This window comes from Crocodylus porosus, unplaced genomic scaffold (genome assembly GCF_001723895.1).
Source record: "Crocodylus porosus isolate Cpor-Errol unplaced genomic scaffold, CroPor_comp1, whole genome shotgun sequence".
Classification (NCBI taxonomy): Eukaryota; Metazoa; Chordata; order Crocodylia; family Crocodylidae; genus Crocodylus; species Crocodylus porosus.
The window spans coordinates 9,451,900-9,478,833 of NW_017728924.1; the positions used below are offsets into that span (position 1 = coordinate 9,451,900).

General features: G+C 45.4%; 1 protein-coding gene across 2 annotated transcripts in view; it reads left to right on the forward strand.

The window, feature by feature from the left end:
* Positions 1 to 4,942: 4,942 nt before the first annotated feature.
* The window catches only part of LOC109313636 (gamma-aminobutyric acid receptor subunit gamma-4), a 129,394-nt gene continuing 107,402 nt past the window's right edge, over positions 4,943 to 26,934 (forward strand). The window contains exons 1-3 of one of the 2 annotated variants that reach the window (XM_019540287.1): positions 4,943 to 5,766; positions 14,093 to 14,241; positions 14,740 to 14,807. In XM_019540287.1, coding sequence (XP_019395832.1) covers positions 5,711 to 5,766; positions 14,093 to 14,241; positions 14,740 to 14,807 — 273 coding nt within the window. In that variant the 5' untranslated portion in view covers positions 4,943 to 5,710. The remainder of the gene's footprint in view (positions 5,767 to 14,092; positions 14,242 to 14,739; positions 14,808 to 26,934) is intronic. The other variant, XM_019540288.1, reaches the window with a different exon arrangement.

Here is a 26,934-nt window from a genome sequence, read left to right on the forward strand (position 1 = left end):
CAGAGCGTTTGATCTTTTGTCTCTCTCTCTGACCCTATTTGCAAATATATACCTTTTGTATCACCAACAATGTGTGCCTAAAGGATCATTGATATTCATTGAGCCTCCAAAGAAACGAACCGTGATTTTTACATCACTGTGAAAGAAACATACACGAAGCAGAGTATAAGAAAAAGAGACAAAAAAGAATGCAAGAGACAAGGAAAGGCAGGGGGGACAGGAGCAAAGAAGTCTTATCCCATTACCTGGATTAGCTTGTGTGACTCCTTTGTTTCTATGGGTTTACTGCTTGTGTTTTTTGCCTCTTCCAGCACACCTGCACCTCCCTTGCTTTTGTGTTCTAATTTCCCTCCTTCTTATACTCCGCTTTATGCAGGTCCTTTCACAGAATCTGATGAAATGAGCTTTCACTCACGGGTGATATATATCTCTTCTTCGGTTAGCCTGCAAGGTGCAAATCTATCCTGCCTTCTGGTGCTGTAGGCCTGGCAGTATCCATGCAGCTCTTCTAACTGCATCTGCATTCTGATTGCAGCTCCCTCTGTTCCCAGTGGTGGAGCCTCAAGCTAGCCAGCCTGCCTATGCAAGTGCCTCATCCCTCACAGAGAGGCCTGAGGCCTGATGTTCATCCTGCTTACTCCAGTTTTAATCAGCTACTTCCAGTTTAAGAGCAGCTGCAGATCAGTCTCCCAGGTTGGAAGTTAACTGCTTACCCCTTTGCAGGCAAGAGGCCAATCAGTTTGTTGCCGGCACAAGGTGCCCAAGGGAGGCAACAATTGGGTTCATTGCCCGGTGTGTGTCGTGCCAATAAACACACTGGGGGGAGAAGTAGACAGAGTTTATTTGAGCTCAAGTAAAAGGCACAGGGAGACTGTATGGTCTCAAATCCTGTGCCCCTAGCCCTGCAACAGTGTATTTTTATACTTTGGCCTCCACCCCCCACCACCCCTTTCCACCCTCCCCCTTCCCTCCTTCCTTCTCTCTCTGAGCGGTGTCCTTGCATTCCACAGATAACATTTTTAGGGAGTTTCAGCCTGCCTGCTACTCATCCTGTTTTTCCAGTATTACAGGAGGTTACAAAAAGTTCAGAAAAGGGTTACAAAGGTTCAGGAAAAAGGGGGGGGGGGCCTGGCTCACCCAGAGCAGAGGGGCTTCTTCGACACTCCTGGTCTTCCATCCCTCTGAGTTACCTAGGGTTATGCCTAGTGACACCAACAAGTTGCACATTGCTGAGGAGAAGAAAGCCAGTTTCTGAGTGAAAGAGCAGCAAGCTCTCCACCACATCTTAAAACAAGCAACTGTCAGGGAGGAGCGCAGAGTTTTAACCTCTGACTTCACCTTTTGTTCTAGTTGGCAATTAAAAATGCAAAAGAGGAAACATTATTCACCCTGACCAAATTTTAATAGCCAGCATGTGGGACTTAAGTGTCTGTGCATGCAGATCAGCATGTGTCAGTCTGGCGTGAACAACCCTGTTCTACCCTGAGAGGACATGGTGCCCATCACAGCCACAGCACCATGGTGCCCATCACAACCAGAGACAAACAGAGCCGTAAAGAGAGATGTACATTTTGGTCTGGAGAAAAGGACTTGTAATAGGCTGGTTAGGGAATTTCACGCATACATCTTTGTTCTTCCATAGTTCCTTCCATCCAGGGCATCTCAAAGCACTTTACAGGCTATAATGAATCTTCTGCGAAGAGTGTGAATGGAACAGAGAACCACTGAGCCCTCCAAGTTTAAGGTCACTGACTCCTCCAAGTTTACGTGGGATCTTTACTTTTTTCCAAAGAAAAAATCATCACCATCCCCTCGTGACCTTGGGGACTCTTTTCAGCTAAGTCAGCAGTTGTCCTGAGGGAGGGAGTACGGGGAGGGGTGGGGGAGCAGGAGCAGGAGCAGGGCAGGTCCTGCAGTCTTTACTCAGACAAAGCTTCAGTGGGAATCTATACCCAGCTAAGGACTACAAGATTAAACCCCAGACTTCTGTTGCAGCAGGAACAGACAGGGTCAGCATTTACTAGGACTGTGCAAATAATTGATTTTCCTTTGTTGTTGTCGTTGTTTAAGAAAAAACAGGGAAAAATTCACCTCAGGTCAGATAAAGCACTTCATTTCAATGTTTCATGCTTCTAATTATGTTTAGATGAATTTCCAAAGCAAACTTCATTACAAAATGAAAAATCAATATGTTTGATTGAGAAAATGTCAAAACAGGACATTTCCATCTTTATAGGGTTGGGGGGGCAAAAAAACTTTAGTGTGAATTTGCAAATTATTTTAGTTGAACCCAAACTGCATGCTTATTAAATAAAATACTTGGCCAAAAATTCTCCCCCAGCTCTGGTGTTTACTCAACACTCGCGCATCTACATGAGACACGTTGATGCACATTACCCTAATTTAATCTGCACTACAGCACATGTCTACATATGTGCTCCCTTAATGTGCATTAAAAATGGTGAAATTAGGCTAATCATGCCTAAATTTGATACCTGCAAGTGCAGGTATCAAATTTAGGCATGATTAGTTAAAATATATTAACACACATGTAAACACGACTTGGCAATAACTTTAGTGCTGGGTCTGCCCAGCCGCTAGGGCACATGGCAAGGCTGCAGGGACTTGGCACTAACTTCAGTGCCAAGTGCACTCACTTTACTGGCAAGTCCCTGCACTTGTAAACACCTGCCAAAAATCACTTAATGTGTATTAGCTTAATGCACATTAAAGAACTGAAATGCACATGTAGATGTCCCCACTGAGAGCAAACCTCTGCCTCAGAGGTCTGCTTTGTTGCTGGACTTACTCAAATGCGGAGCCCATATGATTCAAGCAGGACACTCAGTACCGATTAGAGCAGAAGGCCACACTAAAAGAACAAGCCAGATAGCATGGAGTGGCATAGGGAGGCCATATCAAGGAGCCTATCCATAAAGCAGCTCACCCAAACCAAACCCAGAAGTGTAGCAATGAAGATGATTTGGAAGCACTGTCAGGGTCACTCCCTTTCTCTAGCCACTTTGAGGGTGCCCTCAGAGTGACTTCACCTTCACATTTCCAGGTCTGGCACATGTGAGTGAAAATGGCTCACCCCCAAAGTTCCAGGGACATGGTATAGACAGACATATCCAAAACCTAGAGCATACTACTGGAGGAGAGCAGGAGAGGCTAGGAATGCCATCCATGCTTTGGGCCCCTTTGGCAGGTGGTTGTTTATTGCATGGCTTTTCCAAGCCCAGCCTTGTTTGAATCCCCAAATTTGAGCTTCCAGAGAGTTTCCCTTGACAGCTCTGCCCATTTTTCTTTCCTGTTGCCTTTTCATTCTTTGCTTTTTCTGACTCTTGCTAATCTACACACCTCATCAGTCCAGTGCCAGCTTCCATGCACATGCTAACAGAAATATAATTTATAGCTGCCCAGTACAAGGGAACTCCATGTTAGGACACCAGTGACTGAAGCTGGGATTTGGTGGTTTATGATGAGTAGCCAAATCTCATGCTTCTGAGCATAGAGCAATCAGTACACAAATCAGCACTGGACATCCTGTCAGTGAGCAGCTGTGAAAAATGGCCCGATTGTGGTGGGGTTATTTATTGCTGATGTGGCAGTAGTAACCTTTTGCCCCCAAGTGAATTGGGCCCCATTGTGGTAGGCACTGGGACATTCCTCATACTTGTTGTCTGAATAAAGGAGTAACGTAGCAAGTGAAGGAACAGAGACACAAAGAAATCAAGTGACTTGTTACATAGGAAAGACTTGGCAGAGCCTGGAGCTGAAGCTGCATCTCCTTGTCCACAGCCACATGAATAATGTTTCTCTCCTTAGTAAGCTGCATTATGTTCTTTTGAGCTTTTGGATCAACAGAACTAATCAGAGACAGTCAGGATGCTGCAGTTGAAGAAGCAGCTGATATTCAATTACAAGCTGTATTATAACATTAATACTGCCTGTGGTATCCCAGCCAAAGACACCAAGAATCTTTAAGGCGGTGGTTTTATAACCATTGCTAAGATGAGGCCAATGAAACCTTGCAATGAAAGACTGCCAAGACCACACAGTGAATCAGAGACAAGGTAGAGACTAGAATTGAGGTCTGTTGGTGCTTGCAACCTGCACGCAACAGAATTATTGCCTGAAGTGACAAATCCCTAAGAGGAAGACATCAGTGATACCCCATGAGTTAATTAGCTGTGTTACCCACTGGCTATGGGTGGCACAAAAAAACCAGTCAGTGTCTTAATGCTCCTAGGAAGTGAAGGCTCCCAGTTCTGCAGGGAACTCCAGTTACATTCAACAGCAGTCCCATGCCTGGAGCTTCTCGGAGCAGAGGCCCAGTTATGTTCTGTTGGGTAGATCTTAGAAGCAGCCATAACCCACACATAAGGCTTTTCCTCAAGTGGCTCACTCCATATGCACTCTCTGGGGTTCCCCCAAGAGCCAGCAGTAACTGATTACGATTTATATCACCATCAGTTGCAACAAGCAAGCCACAAGCACGCCTCCCTCGGGCTGAGCTGCACAACACTCAGCATTGTACAAAACTCACTCCTTGTCTGTGTTCACAATAAACTCACTACCCTGCTTTTGAATAATATGGCACATTTTTAAGTTAAAATTGGATTAATGAGTGATGACCTTGTCATGCCTCATTACATAAATGAGGAGCAAGATTGTTACACCAGTTAATGAATTCCCTCTCAGCGCACGCATTTGGGATCTCGGTCACACAAATGTGGGTTGCCCTTTGATATCTGGATTCATCCTTTGTCAGCAAAGCAGCTGAACTTTTTCCCTTTAATAGAACAAAAAGAGAGGCTAGTGTTAACCCTTGCCTGGCCAGGAATGCTGGGGACCTCCCAGAACTGTGTCTCTTAAAAGGGAGGGAGTTAGGACCCTGCATGCGAGCTCCGATCATCCCTTTCTCCTTCACTGCCTGGCTCCCTGCCTCTCTCTCACACTCTCTGCTCCTTTTCTGCCAAAGAGTAGGTTAAGAAATGCCCAACTTTTCCCCCTCTTTCCAAAAAGATCAGAAAGGCAGGGTTAAAAACAAAAGAGACAGAAGAAGAGTTTGTGAGGGCTGGGGAAGAAAGCATAGAAAGAAGAAATAGAGAAACACAGGCAGAGGGGAAAAGAGAGAGAGAGAGAGGATTTTAGAATTCTTGCTTGCAATTGCAACCGGTGGGGCTTGTGATATACAAGCACACGCGTGCACACGCACGCACACACACATGCACACTGAGCTCTCCCTGCACCTGTCTGCTAGGGAAAGGCATAGCTGGGAGATAGAAGAGGCAACCCCTTCCATAAAGAATTGGGACAGGGAAAAGAGCCACTAAGGCAGCACCCAGAGAATGGAAGAAGAACTCCTAAACTTGCTGGCAAGGAAGGAGCCCCAAAAGCACACGGCTTTGTTTTCCGGTTTCTGAACTTGGAGCTTCTTGCGTGGGTTCATTTTTTTTCTCCTCCCCATTTTTTTTTTATTTCTGGCAGAGTTCTCTTCCCTAGAACTACGATACCAGCTGCAGCACATCTGGGCAAGACTGCCCATCCTTTTGGGCCAAGTGGAGATCAGGAGAGACAATCCCATTGCCTCCCCCACAAACTGGGTAGGAAAGAATCATTCTGATTTGAAACCACGCCAGCCCCAGCTGCCTCTCTTTATGTGGATACTGCACTTCCCTGGGATTGTCTGGTTTGTGCATCTAAGATGTCTGGAAAAGTTCTCCTGATGTACCTGACAATTTGTCCAGTTCTGCAGATCAGGTGAGGATGCTGCTTTCTACTATATACCCTCCTTAAACCCCCAAAAGGTGCCAGAGTTGGAAGCATCTCACCCTGGCTTTGAGACAGACTTCCCTGTGTTGGTTTCTAATGAGCCCTGATGTGTTTAAGAATGTTACTAGGCTGGTCTGTGCTCTGTCTCTTCTGCCTTCATTTCACGTGCCAGGTGGGGCTGAAGTCTTGAGATGGAGAGTATCCTTCCAGGACCTTTGAGGCTGAGCATCTCTCTATCAAGAGTCAGACAGATGCTTGGAATAATGAGCAGTTAACCAAGAGATCTCCCTGTCTCCACATGTGTGACTTAGGAAGGCAGGACACTGAGTCCTGTTTGGGTTTCTGTCACTGACCTGTTGTTGTGACCCGGGGCAAGTCAGTTTCAGCCTTTGTGCTTCATTGTCCCAGTTCTACAGATGAGGATGCAATAGCTTTTTCTCCATCCCATATAGATTTGGTTAATAGATATTAACCACTTTGAGAGTCTCTGACAGAAGGAGCTCAATGTTGTTTTTCCAGGATGAATGGCATCCCTTATTTTCCTAGCTCAAGAGTCAGATAAGAAGGGCCAGAGCTGTGATGGAGAGGCAGGTGGTAGTCTCTGACTCACCCCTCCTCACAATCCCATCACCTTATCTGGCCCTAAGGAGCTAGCAAATTGCTGAGAGGTTTTTATACCCTTGTTTTAGCAAAGAGAACTGGGCTTCAGGTGATCTGGGTTCTATTCTTGATGAAAGACGCTCCATGTGTCCTGGGCAAAGTCCCTCATTGTGCCTCAGTTTACAAATCTGTGGAATGGGAACAAAATGCATACTTTCATACTGTGGCAAAGCATCTTGAGAGCTGTAGACCAAAGACAATGTATGGCCTAAAGCAGGTACAGATTGATCATTGCTGTTAATGTCATAGTCTCCATTTTTTCTTAATTTTCCCTTCTGGTTTGTTCCAGAATCTAACTGACATTCCCAGCTATTGGGCTAGATCCTTCTGCTGGTGTTAATCCCATTGATTTCAGTGGAGCTGCACAGATTCACATTGATGAGCCAGCTCTTATGTTTGCTATGGAGGCTGGATCTATTATTTCCCTGCAAAGAAAGGAAAACATTACCCTTAGATTTTTTGTCTTATGCTTGTCACTGCTGTTGCATGTAGATGTGTCTTCACTAAAGCTGAATCCTAACAGACCCTGAGTGCTCCTGTGAATATCATCAGTCCCTGCTGACTATGATAGGAATGGAGGGCATCTAGCACCTCACAGGATTGCTTAGTGCCCTGTTGGACCCAACCTCAAATTGCACATGGTGTCAGAAAGACTGTACATTTCTGCTGGGCATAGTGAACCAAGACCTGCTTCTGACACAGCCAAGGACACCACTATTTGCTGGCATGGCAGGAGGAAAAACATGTCCCATATGTGCTAGGTGGCCAGACATGAAAAAGCACCCAGGAGAATCCCTGCGAGAGGCAGAACAGAACCCATGAGGAGGAAGGGAGCATTCAGCACTGGCATATCCTACAGGTTGGACTGTCCCAGGTATTGTCCCGGTTTCAGCTCAAAGCCTCTGGTGGTGTTGTGTAGGGGGATTAGGATGCTATCCCAGAGCCAGCAGTTTGTAAAGCCAGCAGTTTGTAAAGCTTTTCTGTAAACAGCAGTGAAAGCCCAGAGCACAAGGGGCTTCAAGTTTTTACTATTCCTAACCCTGCTGGTGAGCTTAATGGCTGGATCGGGAAAAGAACATGTTGTCAGCAGATCATTACCCCCAGGGCTCAGGGGAAGAGGGATTTTACTGGCTGACGCTAATTGGCAGAATAAGCCAACTTAACGCCTATCAAATGCCATTACAAATGCAGTCAGGGGCTGGGAGCATGAATCCTGGTACTAATATGCTGATCCTCCTGAACTCTGAGGCTGGGAACATGAACACCCATTCCTTTGCATTTTATCATGTGGCTCTTCTTTCACTCAGAGTCTGGGAGCACAAAGCCCAGTTCTATCACATTAGCAAATCAGTACTCCCAGATTCTGGGAGATGAATCCTAATGCCATTGCACTACTAGGCATGTCTTCCTGAATTCTGGCCCAGGGAGCTTGGACCTTAATGTCTATCAACCTACAGGGCTGGGAGCATGAACCTTGGGCACTTGCGTTTCCTACTGATATCTATCCAGTGCACTTTTCTGCATAGTATGTGAGTTTAATTTCTTGCACCACTGTGATCCACCCATTTTTTAAGGTTCAGAAGGTGGATTCAGGCACCAATGCCCTATCTCATGGTCCAAGCATCTTCATAGCTCTGCAAAGGGCCAGATGATCTCCACAGCTTACAATTCAAAATCACATTCACAGAGTGCTGTAGTTTGGAAGTGAGCCAAGAACTACAGGGAGGCTTAAATTCTAGGTGCTCACTTTTCTAATAGGAAGCCGTACCCTGAAATTGGCCCATCTTCCCTTCCCCGCCCATCCTTATATCCAGATGAGATCCTCTCTGTTCCATCATCCAAGCAAACCCCAGGATTCTCCAATATGCCCTGCTCTATTCCTGAAGAGCTGAGTGTCTGGAATAGGACTGGCCAGGGGTTGTTGATGGAAAGGTGTGGGGGAGAGAAAGGAACTTTGATAGCTTCCCTGTCCATGTGTATTGGATTTTCACAGCTGTGGCAAGTAGCCGATGTCACATTTCATACCATAGTCCAGTCCAAACTTCGATGGAACTGTTTAAAATAGCCCAGGCATCTTTCTGAAACCTCCTCTTCTAGCAGGAGCTTCAGGTACCTCTGGAAGCACAAGGATGCTTTGTGCTGAGCTGAGTTAGCCAGTCCAGCCAATCCACACACCACTGATTCTGAGGATTCTGCTTACCATTACTTACTGAGGCAGATACTTATCTGGTGCCCAAAAATGCAGCTTTTCCACTGGGGCACAGTTGGTAGGTGGTATTGCACTAGCTGGTGGCCTGATGCTCCTCCTGGTACAGCAGCTGACAGAATGTGCCTCTCCTCTTACATAACTCTCTTCCATTTACTGGAAATAGTAAGACCAGTTCCAACTGAGGTCCACCCCCTGGGAGAAATCCTACTGCCTATAAGCCATTGTCCACAAAGGCATAATGCTGCACCCAGGACCCTACTCTGTCTGCTCCTTTGATGGGGGAACAAAAACCATCATTGTGGGAGTGGTTTCTAGATCCATTTTCCCTTCTGCAGAAGGTTAGTGCTGCACTAGAATGTCACTGCACTCATGGCATAGTATTGGACATGGGATCTGGATTCATGGGATCTCCATGGGGTTAGCTACAATAGCTTGGTACTGCTCTTGCAATGCCCAGCAACTATTATCCCAGCTCGTACAGACAGACATGCAGCTTGTCTATGTGGGAACACTTAGGATAGTGAATCTAAATTAGTTTTAAAGTGGATCAGTTAAACAGTATTAAACCTTCATCTAAATGCTCCTAGAATAGCACTGCCTTAAATGCAGCATGGTTTATTTAACTTCCAAAGTGAATTAAGCTAAATGAAATGAAGGCCATTTTAATTCTGCATAAGAGCATCCACACAGAGGTAAATGCAAGTTAACTAATTTATGCTAAATTCATAGTTAATTCAGATTAATTTACACAGGCATGCCTGTGCAGACAAGCCCTTGGTGGCATTGTTATACGACTAAAAATCTATTTTAGCACATGGTAATTAACAGTGGTCAGAACATTTTCAATTCAATGAAATTTTGTCAAAGAATTTCAGTGAAGCCTCTGTCAAAAGAGTTTTGAGCAAGTGGGACTCTTGTACTCTATAGTACAGTGACTATAGCACTAGCTGGGGATGTGGGAGAGCCAGGCTTAGGTCCCTGGTCTGCTTGATCTGGGATGAAAAGTCTATCTTAAAGCTAGACTCTGAACCTTCATCTTCCTCATGCCCAGGCCAGGATCAGATTGCAGGTATTTTCCCTCTGCTTCCCAGATCAAATCTGTCACACCCAAAACACCCTTCACCACAATTCTGTTTTTATGGAAACACTTGGAAACCTTTGGGTTTTCTCAATTGCAAAACAAAAAGAAATTCCAGAGATCCAACCATTACCACAAAACAGAGTTGTCGCCCTCTATCAGTACCCCGCTAGGTCCCCATTAAGTATCCAGTACCCCCTTAAGTCCGCTCCATTGCTGTCGCCTCCAGCGAGCAGGGCAGGGGGGCGAGGCCAGCACAGCTGGCCCCCGCACTCCGTCCCATGTCCCCACCATCATGGTGGTGTGTTGCCACCTGTCCAAACACTTCTGTGCATTGTGATTGGCTGTTTGTCAGCCAATCAGAGAGTGAATAAAGCATTATGGCCAGACAGACGGACAGATTAAGTCTTTTATAATATTAGAATAATGAAAGCTTGCCTGGCATTGTCCATGGTACTTTGAAAAGAAATTCCAGCATTTTCTGGACAAAGGGGGTTCTGAGGTTCCTTCCTAATTTTCTATGACTCTATGATTCTGTCATAGAAAACCTGTCTGTCAGTGGATAAATTGGTGCAAGTAACATCATCCATATTGTGCAGGTGGGGAAACCGAGGCATGGGAAGGAGAGGGGTCAAGCAATTCACCTAAGCTCTCACAGCATGTTAATGGCAGAAATTGAGCCCAGACTTCCCACCTTACAGCCACCTCCCCCTTCTTTCCTCCCCCCAGCAAACCTGCTGTGACTTTCCTGTTCAGATACACTTGGCCTGTATAAATGCAGCTACATTTGAAGAATAGCTCTACAAGTTGAGTCCTGGAGGCCTTGAATGCCTGTTCCTCTGTGACTACGTGGAGCATGTCACTATTCAGAGGCCATCATTTGGGCCTCTTCTGCTTGCTCATTGATATGGTGCAAAACTTCAACATAAATGCCTGAGTTGCACAAAACTGTGGTATCATTGCTGCAACCCAGTGTTCTTGCACAGCAATATCATGCATTGCCTAAGGAGGGAATGGTTGACCCCGTCCATATCCCAGAGTGTGCCTGGGTGAAAACTTTTGACATGTATGCCACACACCCAAACATGGAACAGGGAACAATTATATTGGATTGTACCTGTCACTAGCTGCCAAACCTAAATAACTTGGTTTGAGGAGATGCATCCTCCAGTCCAGAGAACATCCACTGGATGTTCCCGATTGCTAAATGTTTGCTGTGTGACATTTCCATTAGCAGATGTGTGTGGGCTCCACACACAGATGCAGCCCTCCTCCCTAATTACTCTGCCTCTGCAGTAGCTGTCAGGCATCAATTACTACACCTTCTCTGCCTGTCATGGTAGGATTTGGAATAGAAGCTTTTGAAAAAAGGGACCAGGATTGGTTGTCATTAAAGCCAGACAGCTCTTATCTAAACCACACATACATCCTCTTTCCAAAAATTCTTATCTTAATGCTGCTGTGATGCGTATATTGATAGGGAATCCTAAGAAAGACCATTTCCATTGAACACTGAAACAACTCTTCCCTTAGTGCTTGCAGAATGCTTTAGCCCTCAATGAGAGATAAGGCTCAGATTTGCTGTTATAGGCATAGTAGGAAATCCATCAAATGCATACACAGCTCATACTGGTTTGGTGAGCCGAATAAGCCCTTCTAGCCACTCTTATGCCAGCATAACAGTATGTTGCTGAGACTCTTGCTAATACAGGGGAGATACCAAAGACTTTACATCTATAACAATATTAGTATTAGCTAAAATATAGAACTGCCTTAAAGCTGAGAGTAGCATAACCAAACTCAATTGTTTGTGGGACTTTGTTCTACTCCGCTGGCTGCAGCCTCTACAGAGAAGCTTATGAATGTGCTACTGCCACAGAGCTGGAGGATCTTGAGACTTCGATCAGTTACTAATGACACCCTTTAGGACCAGTGTTTTGATCCAGGACTCCTGACTTCAGACCCCAGAGCAGAACTGCCTGAGTATTTAAAGAATATTAAAATGAGGCTTAGAGGCAGCCAAGGTTTTCTCACTTTTGCCAGTGTTCCTTGTTCTGCTGATGATCTTGCCAGGAGCCAAACAAGATACGTAGTGGTAGTGAAAAAGCAGTAATGTTAGCATTTCCTGCTTCTATTGTGAACTGCACCAGGATAATTCAATGTAATTTACTACAGGCCACACCTGCAAAAATGCATTTACCAAGACTGTAGACTCCAGCCAGCTGGGTAGATGGCTGATTGATCAGTGTCTCCCAGTAAACAATCCTATTTTTTCTTTTGCAGCAATCACAAAGGGTTCTCATTGACTTTTTTCAATGGACATATTTAAAAGTCACACAGCAATGTAAATATACAAGCTAACCTAGTAACTACATCTATTTGTAAAGGAAAACATATCCAAACATCAAGGCTGCAGTCTTTTTAAACATACTTAGAATAAATTGTAATGAGCAACCAAACAGGAAGAGCAGGCTGATGTGAAAATGCCTAAACTAAGCTAAAATGTCAGGGGACTTACCAGGGAAAAAATACAGTGGGTCCAGTCTTTTGATGGGAGTATTCCTTAGCATCTGGGTATGCTGGCTAGATAGAGTTTTAAAGAGAATAAGATGCAAACTTTATGTGTATTTTAATATTAGGAACCACTGGCTACATGAGCTGCTGCATCACTGTAGCAACAAGCTATGACAACTTTGCTCGTCTCTACAGCGATGTAGTGTTGACAGGCATGAACAATGACACTATTGTGCAATAGCAACAAGCTACTGCACAGTAGCTCATTGCAACTGTGCAGTAGGGTTGGAAACAACCTGTGCACTGCTGGGACTGCTTAGTAATGGTGGTTACTGTGCAGCTGGGCACGCCTGTAGATGCACCACCTGATAAATTAACTGCAACATATAAAATGAATAGCATTTCCCTTCTAGTCCTTTCCCAGTCTCAGCCTCCCTATATATTGAAATGAGATCTGCATTCCAGAGCCTCTTTCCACATCATTACAGGGCTCCAGCTGAGATGTATCAGCACAATGGCAGTTCTCACAGATAAGTTCTCTCCAGCCCTGGGGAGAGTTGACATACTGATGACAAATTTAGAGGGGCATGTGTGATAAATGTTGAATTGCTTTTTGTTGATCTGTGAATCCTGATATTTAATTATGGTATGAATATTGTAAGTGACCTGCTCAGTAAGGTAAAGTTACTCTATAACAGTGGTGGGTTATTAGAATTTCCTGTGTGACTATGCTGATTTAATTTAATAAGGAGCTAGAGAAAGAGCAAACAAGAAGGCAACATAATAGAGCTAGATAAGTACACCTCAGCCCACACCTCTAAGAGCAGGGCAAGTTATTAGTTCAAGGGTACTGTCTCCAAGGAGGATGAAAGCTCATATTGCCAGGCTGGAAAAGTAAAAATAAAAAAACGCTAAACAGCTTTTACAGCATAGGGACTGTTTACAGCTAGGGTAGAAATAGTTTGAGTTAAAAAAAATGGATTATGCTAGTAAGGATTTTCTGATAAGGGGGTTTCTGTAAGCATATAAGAAGGGGGTTTCTGGAGGCTCCCCATGTGGAAGATGGGAAGATAGCTGCTAAGCCAAACAAGTATATAGTCTGTTTTATTTTTAAAAGGTCTGCTTTCTTAAATTCTTTTGTTCTAATGAATAGTACTGTGCTTAGTACTAGGGGCCATCTTGTCACTCTGTTAACTACTGCAGCTTTTCTGAGAGGGAAAAGAGCTGAAAGGTAGGACCTAGTGAGGAAGGTTAGTACTACGGCTCTGCAGTGTCAAATGAAGTAATGGGAGAACAGTGTAATTCCACCTAGAGGCAAGTGAAGCTAGAGATCTCAAAGGGAGCACACTTGACAGAATAGTTCAGAGGTCCAGTTCATCCAGTAACTGTGATAACACTTCTTAACAAGGGCAGGATTGCTCTTTGTTAGATACAGGCTGATATTTGGGACAGAATTAAGTGATATTGCTCTAAAAGAAGCTCCGAGAGAGGGCATGGTGCTCTCCTTCTGGTACCCAGGTTTTCTGATAGCTGGAAAGGAGCCTTACTTAACCCTGCTCTCTCCATGTCCTCCATTGCAGTCTCATGCCTCAGATGGCCTTAGCAACAGTCAGGACCCATATGCTTAGAAGTATCCAGGGAATGTAACTGTGGGAAATAAGAAAGACTCCTGCCCTCTCACCTGTATAAATGCCTCAACCTGCCCCCTTTTGGAGTCTACTGCCTTACAAGTTACAAGTGCATTTCTCTGAGACAAAACCTTGCAAGGCTGTTGAGGCCTATGTTGGTGTATAGGGTAGAAAATGCTTGGGGTCCAGGTAATTCCTTCCTTATTTTTCATCTGCTTACTTCAGGTCAGAAAGCACAGAGGAGTATGACTATGATTACCTGACTGTCAATAAAACCTGGGTCCTGACTCCCAAAGCCCAGGAGACAGACGCCACACAAATCCTCAACTCACTGCTGAAGAACTATGACAACAAACTGAGACCTGACATCGGCAGTAAGTGTCTCCTCAGGGCCTCTGCCTCCAGTCTTTTGTGTATCTCTGAGATGCAGGAAAGAGCTACAAGCTCTCTGATCTGGGTGGAAGGAGAGGAGAATGATTTCAATTATCACTTCCAAGCAGCATTCTCTTTAATCCGACTAGGACTATAAACTTCCTCAGAGCAGTGCCTAGCCAGTAGCAATCAGGGGCCTCCAATGCTGTGAAATTCCTCAGTTGTGCATGGTACTAGCAGTGAAAGGAACCCTAGCTATGAGTTATTCACTGTAGCCCATTCCTTGCAACAGGAATATTTTCAAGGTAATGATCCAGAATGCCTAGAATCCATGCTCCAGGTCTGGAACTCGTAGTGCTCCTGGCCTTCATTCCAGCCACTTTTATGCTGGCAGACTTATGTGAACCTGCAGGTTTCCCTCATTCTGCCTTCTGTCTGCTTCCTGTCTGCTGTGAACCTCAGCCCCTGGCTCACCCATGTCCATTTTGCTCTCCTTCCAGTCAAGCCTACATTCATCGACGTGGACATCTACGTGAACAGCATTGGCCCAGTCTCCGTCATCCAAATGGTGAGTGATCAACACTACCAGACGAGAGAAGGCAGAGGGTGAGAGCATGAAGTCTGAGATCTCATCTGTATCCCCCCACCATCAGAAACGCACCAAAGACATTACATCCACAAGCCCCAAAATGTCAGTTTCTAAACTGACATATTAACACAGAAAGGCAGTTTTCTTTCCTCTTACCTAGGGGAGAGATGTCATGGGCTTCTTAAGAACACAGGTACAGCTGTTTGAGACAGGCAGCGCTGGGACTGCAAAATTTGCCTAGGTTTTGGCTTTGGACACTGGTTTGGATCCTAATTTCCAAATGCCCCCATGTCTGTGTTTCAGATAAATGACCCTTCATCACTAGTTGCTGTTCAGACAGTGATCAATGTGCTTCTATTCCCAGCCTTTGCTGCATTAGCAGGCATGTGTGTGATGCGTTTCTTCAGCCTAGGAAGAAGGAAAGTAACTACTTGCATGCTCAGGCACTTTATACTCTTGAAACACACTGCTGCTGCTAGAGCAAGCATGTCACAATGTACTGTTAGGTTACCTTAGAGAGAGATCAGTGTACTTTACTTGGGAATAGAAATATAAGCCCTTCCCTCCATGACTCTGGGTATGACTACCATGGAAATGGTCCCGTGATATGAAACGCTGGTGTATAGACATGTGTATTGTTGGCACTCATGGGTGGAAGATGGATCATTGTTTTCATATTTTAAATGTGGTTGTGGAAATAGGACCTAATAAAGGATCAGGACTCCACTTTGTTGGTGCTGTAGAGGAACACAACGAACATTTATTCTCTGTCCTGAGGCGCTGCCCAGCTGTGCAATGCTGATTGGAATATTGTCAGCTGTTATTCATAGGAAATGTCAAAAATGTTTCTTTCCTCCCTCTGTATTTCTCCTCCTGAAGAAACTCTACCTTTTCAGCAAAGAAACAAATCTGAAAAATGTTTCAGGTTTTGAATACCATTTTCAGTGTAGGGTTTTTTTTGACAAAATACTTTAAATCTCTCTTCCAGAAATCAAAACAATAATTTTTAATAAAAAGGGAAGCTGAAACAAAAATTACCAGACCTGAAAAAATCTGCTTTCCCATTTTTCATGGGAAAAAAAACCTAAATTTGAATTTTATTTTTCCACAAATAGTTCAAGTTAAGTTAAACACCACTGTTAGTTTTAAAAAAAAGGTGTTTCAATGAAAACTGTTCAGTGGCTCTAACTCTAAGCCAAGAAGTATGGCAGTGTCTATTTCCAGGTACTTCTAGGATATATGACAGCAATAATATAGAGGCTTACTGCCCTTCAGTGCAAATGTGACAAGTGAGCAGGACCGGAAGTTCCCCTTTCCCCTTATGGTGTATAACATCACCAACCCCGGCCACTGACCCTAGTCATGTGGTGTGTGACATCAGCAACCCCGCCCCCACCCCCAGTCACGTGGTGTGTGATGCCACCACCACATGGTCTATAATATCAGAAGGACAGCCCATGCAGACCCCCAAAGCCCAACCCCTCATGCTGCAAGAACTGCCCTAGATCACATAGTACAGTTATGACCTATCAGGTCCCAGCCTGCTCTAGTGTGGCCTATGGAGTGGCAGTGGGGTGGTGTGACGCCTCTAACAACCTGCCCCACCACCCCTGACAAATTGGAAGGGCTTTCAGAGGCCTTAGACCTCCCCAAGAACAACGCTGAATCACTTGGAGCGAGTAGAGGGAGTGGGATTTGGGTTGCAAGTCCACCAGGTCTATCTGCTTTCCAAAGCGAGGCCTCTGTCTGAGACTGTGCTCAGACATGGGGGGCAGACATGGAGGGGATTCAGGAGCATGAGCTGGATGCCAAGTCTACCAAAATATGACCAGGGACCATGACAGAACTCAAGCAGTCCATATTGAAACCGCCTATGGAGAGCGTGGACAACTCTGTCTCAAGGGACTCTGCGAGGTAACTAATTTAGATGATTTTTGTGGGGGTGATTTTCTTGTAACTGTCTGGGCCTGTGTTAATAACTATGTTTTTGCAGGTAGACGACGCCTTCATAGAGAGCTTTCAAAACCTGCACATTGGCACCCCACTGAAAGTAAAAGTCTTTTGCGTGAACTGTTTTTGTGTCTAAAAGAGAACAGTTTGAGACTAAAGACTGATGCAACATTTTTGTCCAAAGACAATAACCATTAACCCCAGCTTTGAGCCTGTGGAGATTACCGAACAGAGCTATGAGCCCATGGAGGTCATTGAGCAGGGATGTACTTGGAGCCTATTTTCAAATAAAAAAGTATCCCACCCCCCTGTTCAGAAGAAGGTTTCTTGCGTGACCTGGTTTTGAACAACTGTTCAAGATGTAGCTGAAGACCTTGTTAATGCTGTATTTCTTACCTGCTTAATAAGCCTTGTTTTACCATGGTTTAAATTTGTCCTCAAGTGTTTGAATGCAGCATACGGGTGTTAGCGTGGGGTGGGTGTTGGGGTAGCAGTTACCAGACATGTCTGCACAGGAGGCTAATGTTAAAGGAAGTTCATTACTCTTCTGGTGAAGCTGGCAGTTTTGGTGAGGTGAACATGCTTTTTGAAGCCGCCAAAAGGTAGAATAAGGTTCTGGACAGGAGCGGAGTGGCCGCCTGGCTTTCAGATCAGAACACTTGCACCCTACACAAATTGGCGAGAAGACATTTTAAAAGAAACAAGACTGTTGTTTCAGATATTGATGTGCAATGGCAGGCAGATTTGGTGGATATGCAGCAGTTTTCCAAGCACAATCATAGGGTCAAGTTTATCTTAACAGCGATAGACATATTATCAAAATATGTGTGCACTGTGTGTCTAAAAGACAAGTCAGGCGGTGGAATAGCTCGGGCCTTTAAAACGATTTTTTACAGAGGGCCGCGTACCTTGAAAATTACAGACTGATCAGGGGAAAGAGTTTCTAAATAAGCCTTTAAGCAAACTGTTAAAACAGTATAATATTCACCATTTTGTGATGAACAATGAAGTGAAAGCGGTGGTGGTAGAGAGGTTTAACAGCTAATTTAACAACTTCTTTGCATCCATTTTTCTGAGCGGGGACCAGGTCATCCCCTCCATCATGATTCCCTGACAGTCCCAGGGGTGGCGCAGCCAGGCTCGGGGTCAGAGTGGACATAGTCAGGGACCTCCTGGTGGGACTGGACACATCCAAAAATCAGCAGGACCTGACGATCTCTACCCCAGAGTGCTGAGAGAATTAGCAGAGGTCATTGCGGGTCCCCTGGCAGAACTTTACAAGCACTTGTCGTGCTCTGGCAAGGTGCCAGAGGACTGGAAGATGGCCAATGTGGTCCCCCTTTTCAAAAAAAGGGAGGAGGGAGGACCCAGGAAACTATAGGCCCATTAGTCTTACCTTGGTCCTGGGCAAGCTCTTTGAGAAGATTATCCAGGAGCACATCTGCAAGGGACCAGCAGGGGAGTGTATGCTTAGGGGCAACCAATATGGGTTCATCAGAGGCAGGTCCTATCAGACCAACCTGGTGGTCTTCTGTGATCAGGTCACTAAATCCTTGGACGTAGGCATTGTGGTGGACATAGGCTTTTCTAAAGTTCAGAAAGACTTCGACACAGTCTCTCACCCCATTCTCATTAAAAAATTAGGTGACTGTGGCGTTGATCACTACATGGTCAGATGGGTCGCCAATTGGCTGGAGGGCCATACCCAGAGTGTAGTGCTGGACGGATCTTTTCTGACCTGGAGGGATGTCGGCAGTGGGGTCCCCCAGGGCTCGCTCCTTGGGCCTGCACTGTTCAACATCTTCATCAGTGACTTGGACGAGGGGGTAAAAAGCACTTTGTTCAAATTCGCAGATGACACTAAGATGTGGGGGGAGGTGGGCATGCTAGAGGGGAGGGACAAGCTGCAATCAGATCTGGACAGGTTACAGAGGTGGGTGGATGAGAACAGGATGAGTTTCAACACTGACAAGTGCAAGGTAAACAAGTGCAAGGTACTGCACCTGGGGAGGAAGAACCAGCAGCATACCTACACGCTGGGGAACTCCCCTCTTGCCTGCACAGAGGCAGAAAAGGATCTTGGAGTCATTATTGACTCAAAGATGAACATGGGCCGCCAATGTGGAGATGCAGTCAGAAAGGCTAACCACACCTTGCCATGCATCTCAAGCAGGTTCAAGGAGGTGATCCTCCCCCTCAACTGTGGCCTGACCAAGGTCACATAGGAGTACTGCATCCAGTTCTGGGCACCACACTTCAGGAGGGATGTGGACAAAATGGAGAGGGTCCAGAAGACGGTTACTCGCGTGATCAGGAGTCAGCAGGGCAGGTCCTATAAGGATAGGCTATGGGATCTGAACCTGTTCAGCCTCCACAAGAGGAGGTGGAGAGGGGATCTGGTGGCCTTCTATAAACTGGCCAAGGGAGACCAGCAGGCAGTGGGAGAGTCCCTGTTGCTCAGAGCACTACTGGGAGTAACAAGGAGCAATGGCCATAGGGACCTCAGGCTCTCCCCAACTAATCTCCTTAGCTCATTGAAATCCATCCTCCTGGAGTCCACGGTTACTGTCTTGCTGCAGGCCTTTGCTGCCCTGTGCTGGATGGCGAATTCCAGTAGGCGATCATCACTGTCACCCAGGTGATCAAGGCACGGATTTTAATAGAGTCTACGTCACATTAATAGTCCTCTCAGCCATCTCAAAAAACAAAAACAAACAAACCCATGCATTTATATGGGAGTAACAGGGAGCCAACAGCTGACAGAGAGCAGATTCAGGCTGGATATCAGGAGGCAATACTTCACAGTCAGGGCGGCTAGGATCTGGAACCAGCTTCCAAGGGAAGCGGTGCTTGCTTCTACCTTGGGTGTCTTTAAGAGGAGGCTAGATAGACACCTTGCCAGGGTTGTCTGACCCCAGTACTCTTTCCTGCCTCTGGCAGGGGGTCGGACTTGATGATCTGCTCAGGTCCCTTTTGACCCTACTAACTATGAAACATTAAAATCAAATAAGTGGAGGTATTTTATAGCCTGCAACACCTTTCACTACATTGATGTGTTACCAGAGTTTATAAAGAGCTACAACCACATTTTTCACAGAACTATCTACACCAGGCCTGTTGACATGAACTTCTTAAACTCTCCATGGGTGAGGAAAACTGTATGGGGACTATTTCAAAATAAAACCAGCAGCACCCGTGTTTAGAAAAGGAGACCACATGCAGGTGTCTAGGACCAAAAGGGAGGTTTGAAAAAGGTTATGAAAATCTCATTGGTGAATGTTTGTTCATATTGTATGAAGTCCTTAGACACATGCAAACGCCTGTATACCACCTAAAAGATTACAAAGACGAAACTATGGAGGGTTCTTTTTACCTGAAGAACTACAACAAGTGAACCCCAAACAGGACAGAGTTTACAGGGTTGAAAAAGTTCTAGTAATGAAAGGAAGGGGAAGAAGGCAGCGGTTGTTGGTGAAACGGTTGAGGTGGCTGGCTAAATTTAACAGCTGGGTGGAAGCCTCTCAACTGTGTAACATATAAGGGTACCTCAGTCAGAAGGCCGAGATGCGTGATGGCGGCTTCCACATCGCGTTGCCCAGAGACGCTTGTGTCATGATTTTTCCACAGAACACCAGCTCGAACTTTACCATACCGCTGGTTAAACCTCTGGATCTGCTGGGGAACTGGGAGACAGGGTTAACAGAAATACAATACCTGCACAGCTGGAACAACATCAATGAAAACACCAGATTTACCAGGCATTGCACAAGACCAATTATCTCAAGAGAGTGGTTTACTGTTAGGACCATTTGGGAGCACGAGTGGATGGCTCTGTTAGAAATGGATGGGGAGGTGTTAGATTTTTTAAGCAGAACCCTGCTGCCCTCTCTACTGGGGCCTAGGGATGTTCTTTTTGTGGGGGAGAACTAATGCCATCTGTCTATATTACCGGCAAACCCAGCAAACAAATACACTATTACGATTTTACCAGTTTTTACCCCTTCATAAACAAAATGAAGGACTACTCAACTGGACACCCTGAAATCATTCGTGACAATTTCCAACCCCTGTTGAGCTATTTTGGAATAGCCAGGGTGAAACTGTACCCACCATGAAACCTTTTTTTCCCCTGTGCTACCCATCAGGGTGAACAGGAAACTCATGTTCACGCTGTGCTGCCTCTGTGTGGAAAAAAGACAGCAAAAGTTCAACCACACTGATGAAGAGAGGGCCCTCTTGGGCACATGGTGCACACCAGAATTGAATAAATCTATCGCCAAGGGGTACAGAGTAGCTCAAATCTATGAAATCTGGTATTTTGCTGAGAGATCTAGCATCCTTTTTTCATGTTACATAAAAATGCACCTCTGACAGAAGCAGGAAGCCTCGGCCTACCCTGCCTGGTATACTGACCAAGAAAAATGAGAGAGAGATGTGGCTAATTTCTTGCAAAAAGAAGGTGTGACCTTACGCCCAGAGCATATTAAACTCAACCCTGCAAAGCGCCAAATAGCAAAATTGTTTCTATATCCTTTGGGGGGAGCCCAAAGAATTCTTTGGCTACCTCTTTTCTCTTGCGACTTTATTGATGGTGGGGCAGCCTGCGTGTCTTTGAAGCAAGCCAAGGAGCGTTACATGCTTTTGGGTAACACAAACAGCTTTATAGCCTGTTTCACCACCACTTATGCATGCTTAAGAGTTGTACGAACTGTTAGCTTGCAAGACCGGTGTCTGTACCAAGACACAGATTGTGATATTTGTGAGCCGCGAGGGACATTGGAACCCCCTGCTAGGCGATTATTTAGGTGAGCTCCAGCGAAATCCCACCAGATGCACACATCAGAGAGCTTGTGTCGGCCAGTCCAAAAACCTATAGGTACAGGTTGTCCAGGGGAAAGGTTTGGTTGAAGGTCAACGGGATTACCCTGAATGTGGCCAACAGTGAAAGTCAGCTTTGAAACCTTGAGAGATCTTGTTCTAAATTATGGGGCAAACCCCACTGGGGACACCCCTAAAACAATTGTGATACAATAGCACTCTATTGTCAGGAACAAAAGCAAGAGGATGATAGAAACCAAAGCCTTGAGAAAAAAGCAGAAAGTTGTTTATGACAAAAGGGTCCTCACAGAAAGCTTTAACTGTCTCCCCTATGGTTTTTAAAGGTGGATATGCAATGGAAGCACCCCTCTTCTGTGATTTTGGCAGGCCCTAGCAACTGTGGTAAAAGTTACTTTCTTAAAATCTTCTGGATCATGCTAATAAAATGTTGTCTGTTATGCCTGAGAATATCGTGTGGTGCTATAGCTGTTGGCAACCTTTGTATAAAGAACTGGTTTGTAAATATCCTTTCATCAAGTTTGTGGAGGGTCTACTGGACAGTCTCAACAATGACTGTTTGTTTCCTCCTAATAAAATAAATATGGTTGTGATAGATGGTTTGATGGACACTGCTTGTGACGGCAGCAAAATCGAGAAAGCCTTTACCAAGTACGTGCACCATGGGAATCCTAATGTTATGTATATAGTTCAAAATGTTTTCTGTCAAGGGAAAAGGAGCCACACCATTACCCTTAACACAAAATACATGGTTTTGTTTAAAAACCCCAGGGATAAGCTACAGATAGTGTCCCTGGCATGGCAGATGTACCCAGATAAGGCCCAGTTCTTTCTAGAAGCTTCTGAGGATGCCACTAAAACACTTTACGGGTATCTGGTGGTTGATTTAAATGCTTCTACCCCGGATGATTTTAGATTAAGAACCAGGCTTTTTCCTCCTGACCAACCGGCTGCTCATACTTTAAAAAAAACAGCGGGTGGGAATAAAAAGACATGATGTAGTGGCAGTATGTTCTTAGCTCTTGAGAGGGTGGAAGGGGAACATGTCATGGGACGGAGACCTCTGTAGAAATTTACTAACTAAATCATAAATAATAGTGTAGCAGGCTCAGTACTTCAAGGACAGGCTGATAAGACACAGGCTCATCGCCTTGAAGTCTGAAGCAGAGATACAGCGCCCCCGCTCCATTAGATAACATGTAGCCAAAAACCAATTTTGAAATAATTATGAGTTTTCCCACACTGACCTGATAGTCACAGTGGAAAATTCCCACCTGCGCGCACATCTTGTCTGTAAACTATAAATCGCCTCTAACAGTTTTATTCGGGGCCTCTGAGTTTGTTCAGAGTGCCCAGCATGCTGAATAAATTTTGAGACAGACAGCGACTCTGGGGCTTTGGGAACAGCTCCGCAAGGGGTCACGAACTCCTCAACACCTCAAGGGTGGCTGTGTTCTTCTAAGGCCCCTTGACCGTGCCAGTTTGGGCCCGATGGGCACCCTCAGTTCTGTCCCGCCAGGTCTTGATGTACTTATAAAAATAGGGAGGCTGAATGCAAGTCCTCTTGGACACTGTTTGATAGACTCTCTGAACCTCATGGGTTCTCAGACCCCTTGTGGGTCCCATTTTACAATGGGTGTCTCAGGGCACCCTAGCCTTATGGGCTATATACAGCTGCTCCTGTACCACTCCCCAAGCCTCACAGATGGTACTGGCGTTGTCTTGCCTAGGCCTTGTTAAGATTAGGCCCCTTGTCCTCATTGGGCTCTCCGTAGCCCTTGTCTCTGCGCCCCCCGGCGCTGGGCTCTGTGCACTGCAAAATGCTGCACCCTCTCTGGTGCCGGGGTCTGTGCACCCCATATGTCACGCCCTCTCTGGCACCAGGGTCCCCACGCTGCTGTGGGCCCCCAGTGAGGCCTCCTCCTTCCCCAAATAGCTTCACCCAAACCACTGCTCTTATAAAATGGCAAACAAAACATAAGCCTATAGGCTATAACATAACACAAGGGTGTGCTCAGCCCCTTTACATTACCCAGAGCAGAACTTAGTCAGGCCTCTTCCCTTCACTTGCTCTAGGAGGGCTCCTTCTCCCTTGGCTGCCAGCAGAGAACTCCCTCATAGTCCCCGTCCTGCAGTTTATATGGGTCCAGTGCCCTGCCCCTTCCAGCCAGCTGACCAGGTGCAGGTACAGGCCAATGTCCTCATTAGCTAGCTGCTATGGCAGCCTGCACCTAGGCTCCTGTCTGGCTCTTTGAGCTCGCCTCAGGCAGTTTCTGGCCTTCTAGGAGCAGGCACCTATGTGCCCTGCGACACGCATAAAAAGAAATTTGGCTCTCTTAAAACTGCTTCTTCAGTCATCCCCACAGCAGAGAAAAGCTATATTCTGCTTGGCCTCTATTGATTTAGTAGCAGCCATTTCAGAAATTGCTCCAAACACCTTAAAAGGAAACATCCCTTTGACACCACATCAAATTCACATGCTGAAAAAGAGACGCAGAACCATAAAAAACCTAAGTAACAAAAGATTGCCTCTTAAAAAAAAAGAAAGCTGATGAAACAGTCTGGGGGATTTATCGGCCCTCTGTTAAGTTTTGCTTTTCCTCTGATTATGGGGTTTTTGGCCAGCCGGTGATGGAGCACGCAGAAAAAATGTACCTGGTGCCTAAACATGAACTGGAACAATTAAGGGCTCCCCAACCGCCTCAGGAAAATATCAGAACTGAGGCAACCCACTTACTGGATGCTGAAAAGAGAGATATTCTCCAAGGGCCGGGTTTAGCAGAATACGAGAAGGCTAAATTGTATGCTGCCGTGCTTCACAAATACCTGACCTACGTAAAGCAGGGTGATCTGGAGAGAGGGAAATTAACCCTGTTTCTGCTGGAACAGACCCCCCCCCCAAAAGCTGGAAACCCCCTAGAAAGCCCCACAAACCCTGACACCATCTTTCAGGAAGTATTGGATAACCTGCATGCCCAATATAGGAAAAATGCTAAAGTGTTGCTCACTAAGCTGAGCCAGCACAAGGATATTTCTTCTTGGGATGATCAAGGGGGTTTCATCTACAAAGGGATGCTCGTCAAGGGGTCTAACATGCTCGACTTGGTCCAGAGAACCCTTTAGACTCACGCCAGGACTAGTAAATGTCCGCCTAAAGGCTGGGACATCTTTATGGAAGCCATGGCTGAGCTCAACGTATTATTTTCTGTTATGAGCAACGCCATGAATCGTGATAATCTGGAACGCCTGAAAGTATCTGCCTTAGATCAAGAAACACCAACAGCACCGCCTAAGTGAAAAACTGTCTCTAAAAGCCACTGGCTCGCCATGTAAAGTTTTACACTTTGAATTAAATTATTCTGTACTGCTATAAAGTTTTGTCTACAGGGGATTTTTTTAAATGAAAATGCACACACACATTTAAACAACAACAGCATTATTTACACAGCATCAGCTGAGTGTTTTATTTAGACAAAGTGTTCATTAAAGTCATAGCAACAAATACATGTCTGGGCACGTTGAAACATGTTTTGAGCAGGCCTGGCCACACGGAAATTTTTATATTTACCTTTTACAAAATGCATCACCACCCTATTGTTTTCTGCTAAATCATCGGAATAATACAATTTTAAAATCTGTTCAAATGATAGCTTCTTGCTACGGTGATGCAGGAAAAACACACAATGGTATCCACAGGTGACAGAATGGGGGTCTTGTAACTTTTTCAGCTGAAAAGCAGTGTCAGTAGCGTTCTTGTTTAAAAACAACATAATGCTTTGAGGAAAGAGAGCGCTGTTTGGGGGGTAACTGTACGAGTCGAAAAATTCTCTGCGGTCCCGATCCTCCAGGTAAACAGCCAACCAGTGTTCTCTGGGTTGATTATGCAGGTGCTTATTGACCACCAAGCTCAGGGACCTTTGAGACAGTTGAGTCTTAGGAAGCCAGTCACAGGGGAAAACGTCTAAGAAAGTTTCTTTGGCATAAGAGTCTGAGGATAATACCTTGGCAAGCTGTTCTGTGTCCATCTTCACATGTAGTCAAACAGGGCGCTTCTTCTCTGATTTATTTTTATGACGTTGTCAAAGACCCCCATGCATGATCATGTTAACTGTGATGGGCAAAGCCACAGCAAAGCGTATTTCTGCTCTCAGGTTCCCAGTTTTAATCAGTGAATAATGGTCAGCACACTCCTGGTCAGGAGGCAGGTCAAAGGCAAATAAGGTGTATCCCAGGGCAAACTCCTCATGGTTGATTATCAGGGCCCGGTCTTTCATATGTTTACTGGCTGTCTGTACCAGCTATAAGTTTTCTCTCACACAGTTACTGTTCTCAAAATCTGGTTGTAGGGGCTTTGTCAGGATTTGTTCTCCATTGACGTAGAGGGCCACAAAATTAATATTGTAATGTTAAAAGTTAAAGGGATTCTTAGCATAATTCCCACTAAGGGCATAGTTATCCATGAACCCAATGATGATGAGTTTGGGCAACTGCCACAGAAACAGATTCTCCTGGTTGCTGACCCGGCTGCCAGCAGGAATGCTAAACACTGTCATACCCATGCAGTCTAGGTGGTATTTAGCATTGGGCATAAGCAAGGCCTCCATGTGGCCCAGTCAGATGCTTGGGGCTACCTTCACTTTTTCACAAAAAGTGAAGCAGATGTTTCATAGTTTCATAGGTGGTAGGGTAGGAAGGGACCTGAGCAGATCATCAAGTCCCACCTCCTGCCATGGCAGGAAAGAGTACTGGGGTCATACGACCTCGGCGAGGTGTTCATCCAGCCTCCTCTTAAAGACCCCCAGGGTAGGAGCCAGACAGACTTTCAATCTGTTCTTACAGACTTTCCTTCATATACCACATTATTACGAACAGTTGAACAATATTATGTAAAGATGGCAAGAAGTGAAAAGTTAAGTTGGTTGTGAAAATTCAGCTCACGCACTTGAAATACTTCTGTAATAAACTGGTCACTTCCCTACCAAGCATTCAGAGGAATTAATAGGATTTCTGTGCACGCTCTCTTTGACATTTCATAGAGCCAGAGAATGTTTCAGATAGTTGAGTCCAGTTTGCAGCCACTGAGAAAAGAGTCTGAAATGCAGACTGAGCAACTAGATTGCCTAATCCAGGAGTGTCAAAGATCTGGCACAGAGGGACCCATCATCCAGCCACCAGTGCTTGCTCTGGATCTTGAATTTACCCATTCACCCCACGCAGCATGCATAGGGACCAGGACACACAGAATGGGTCCTGGACTGGCTGGACCAGGTGCCACAGGTGGTGTAGCTCTGAACCAGCCAGAGGGCATGCCAAATGCAGC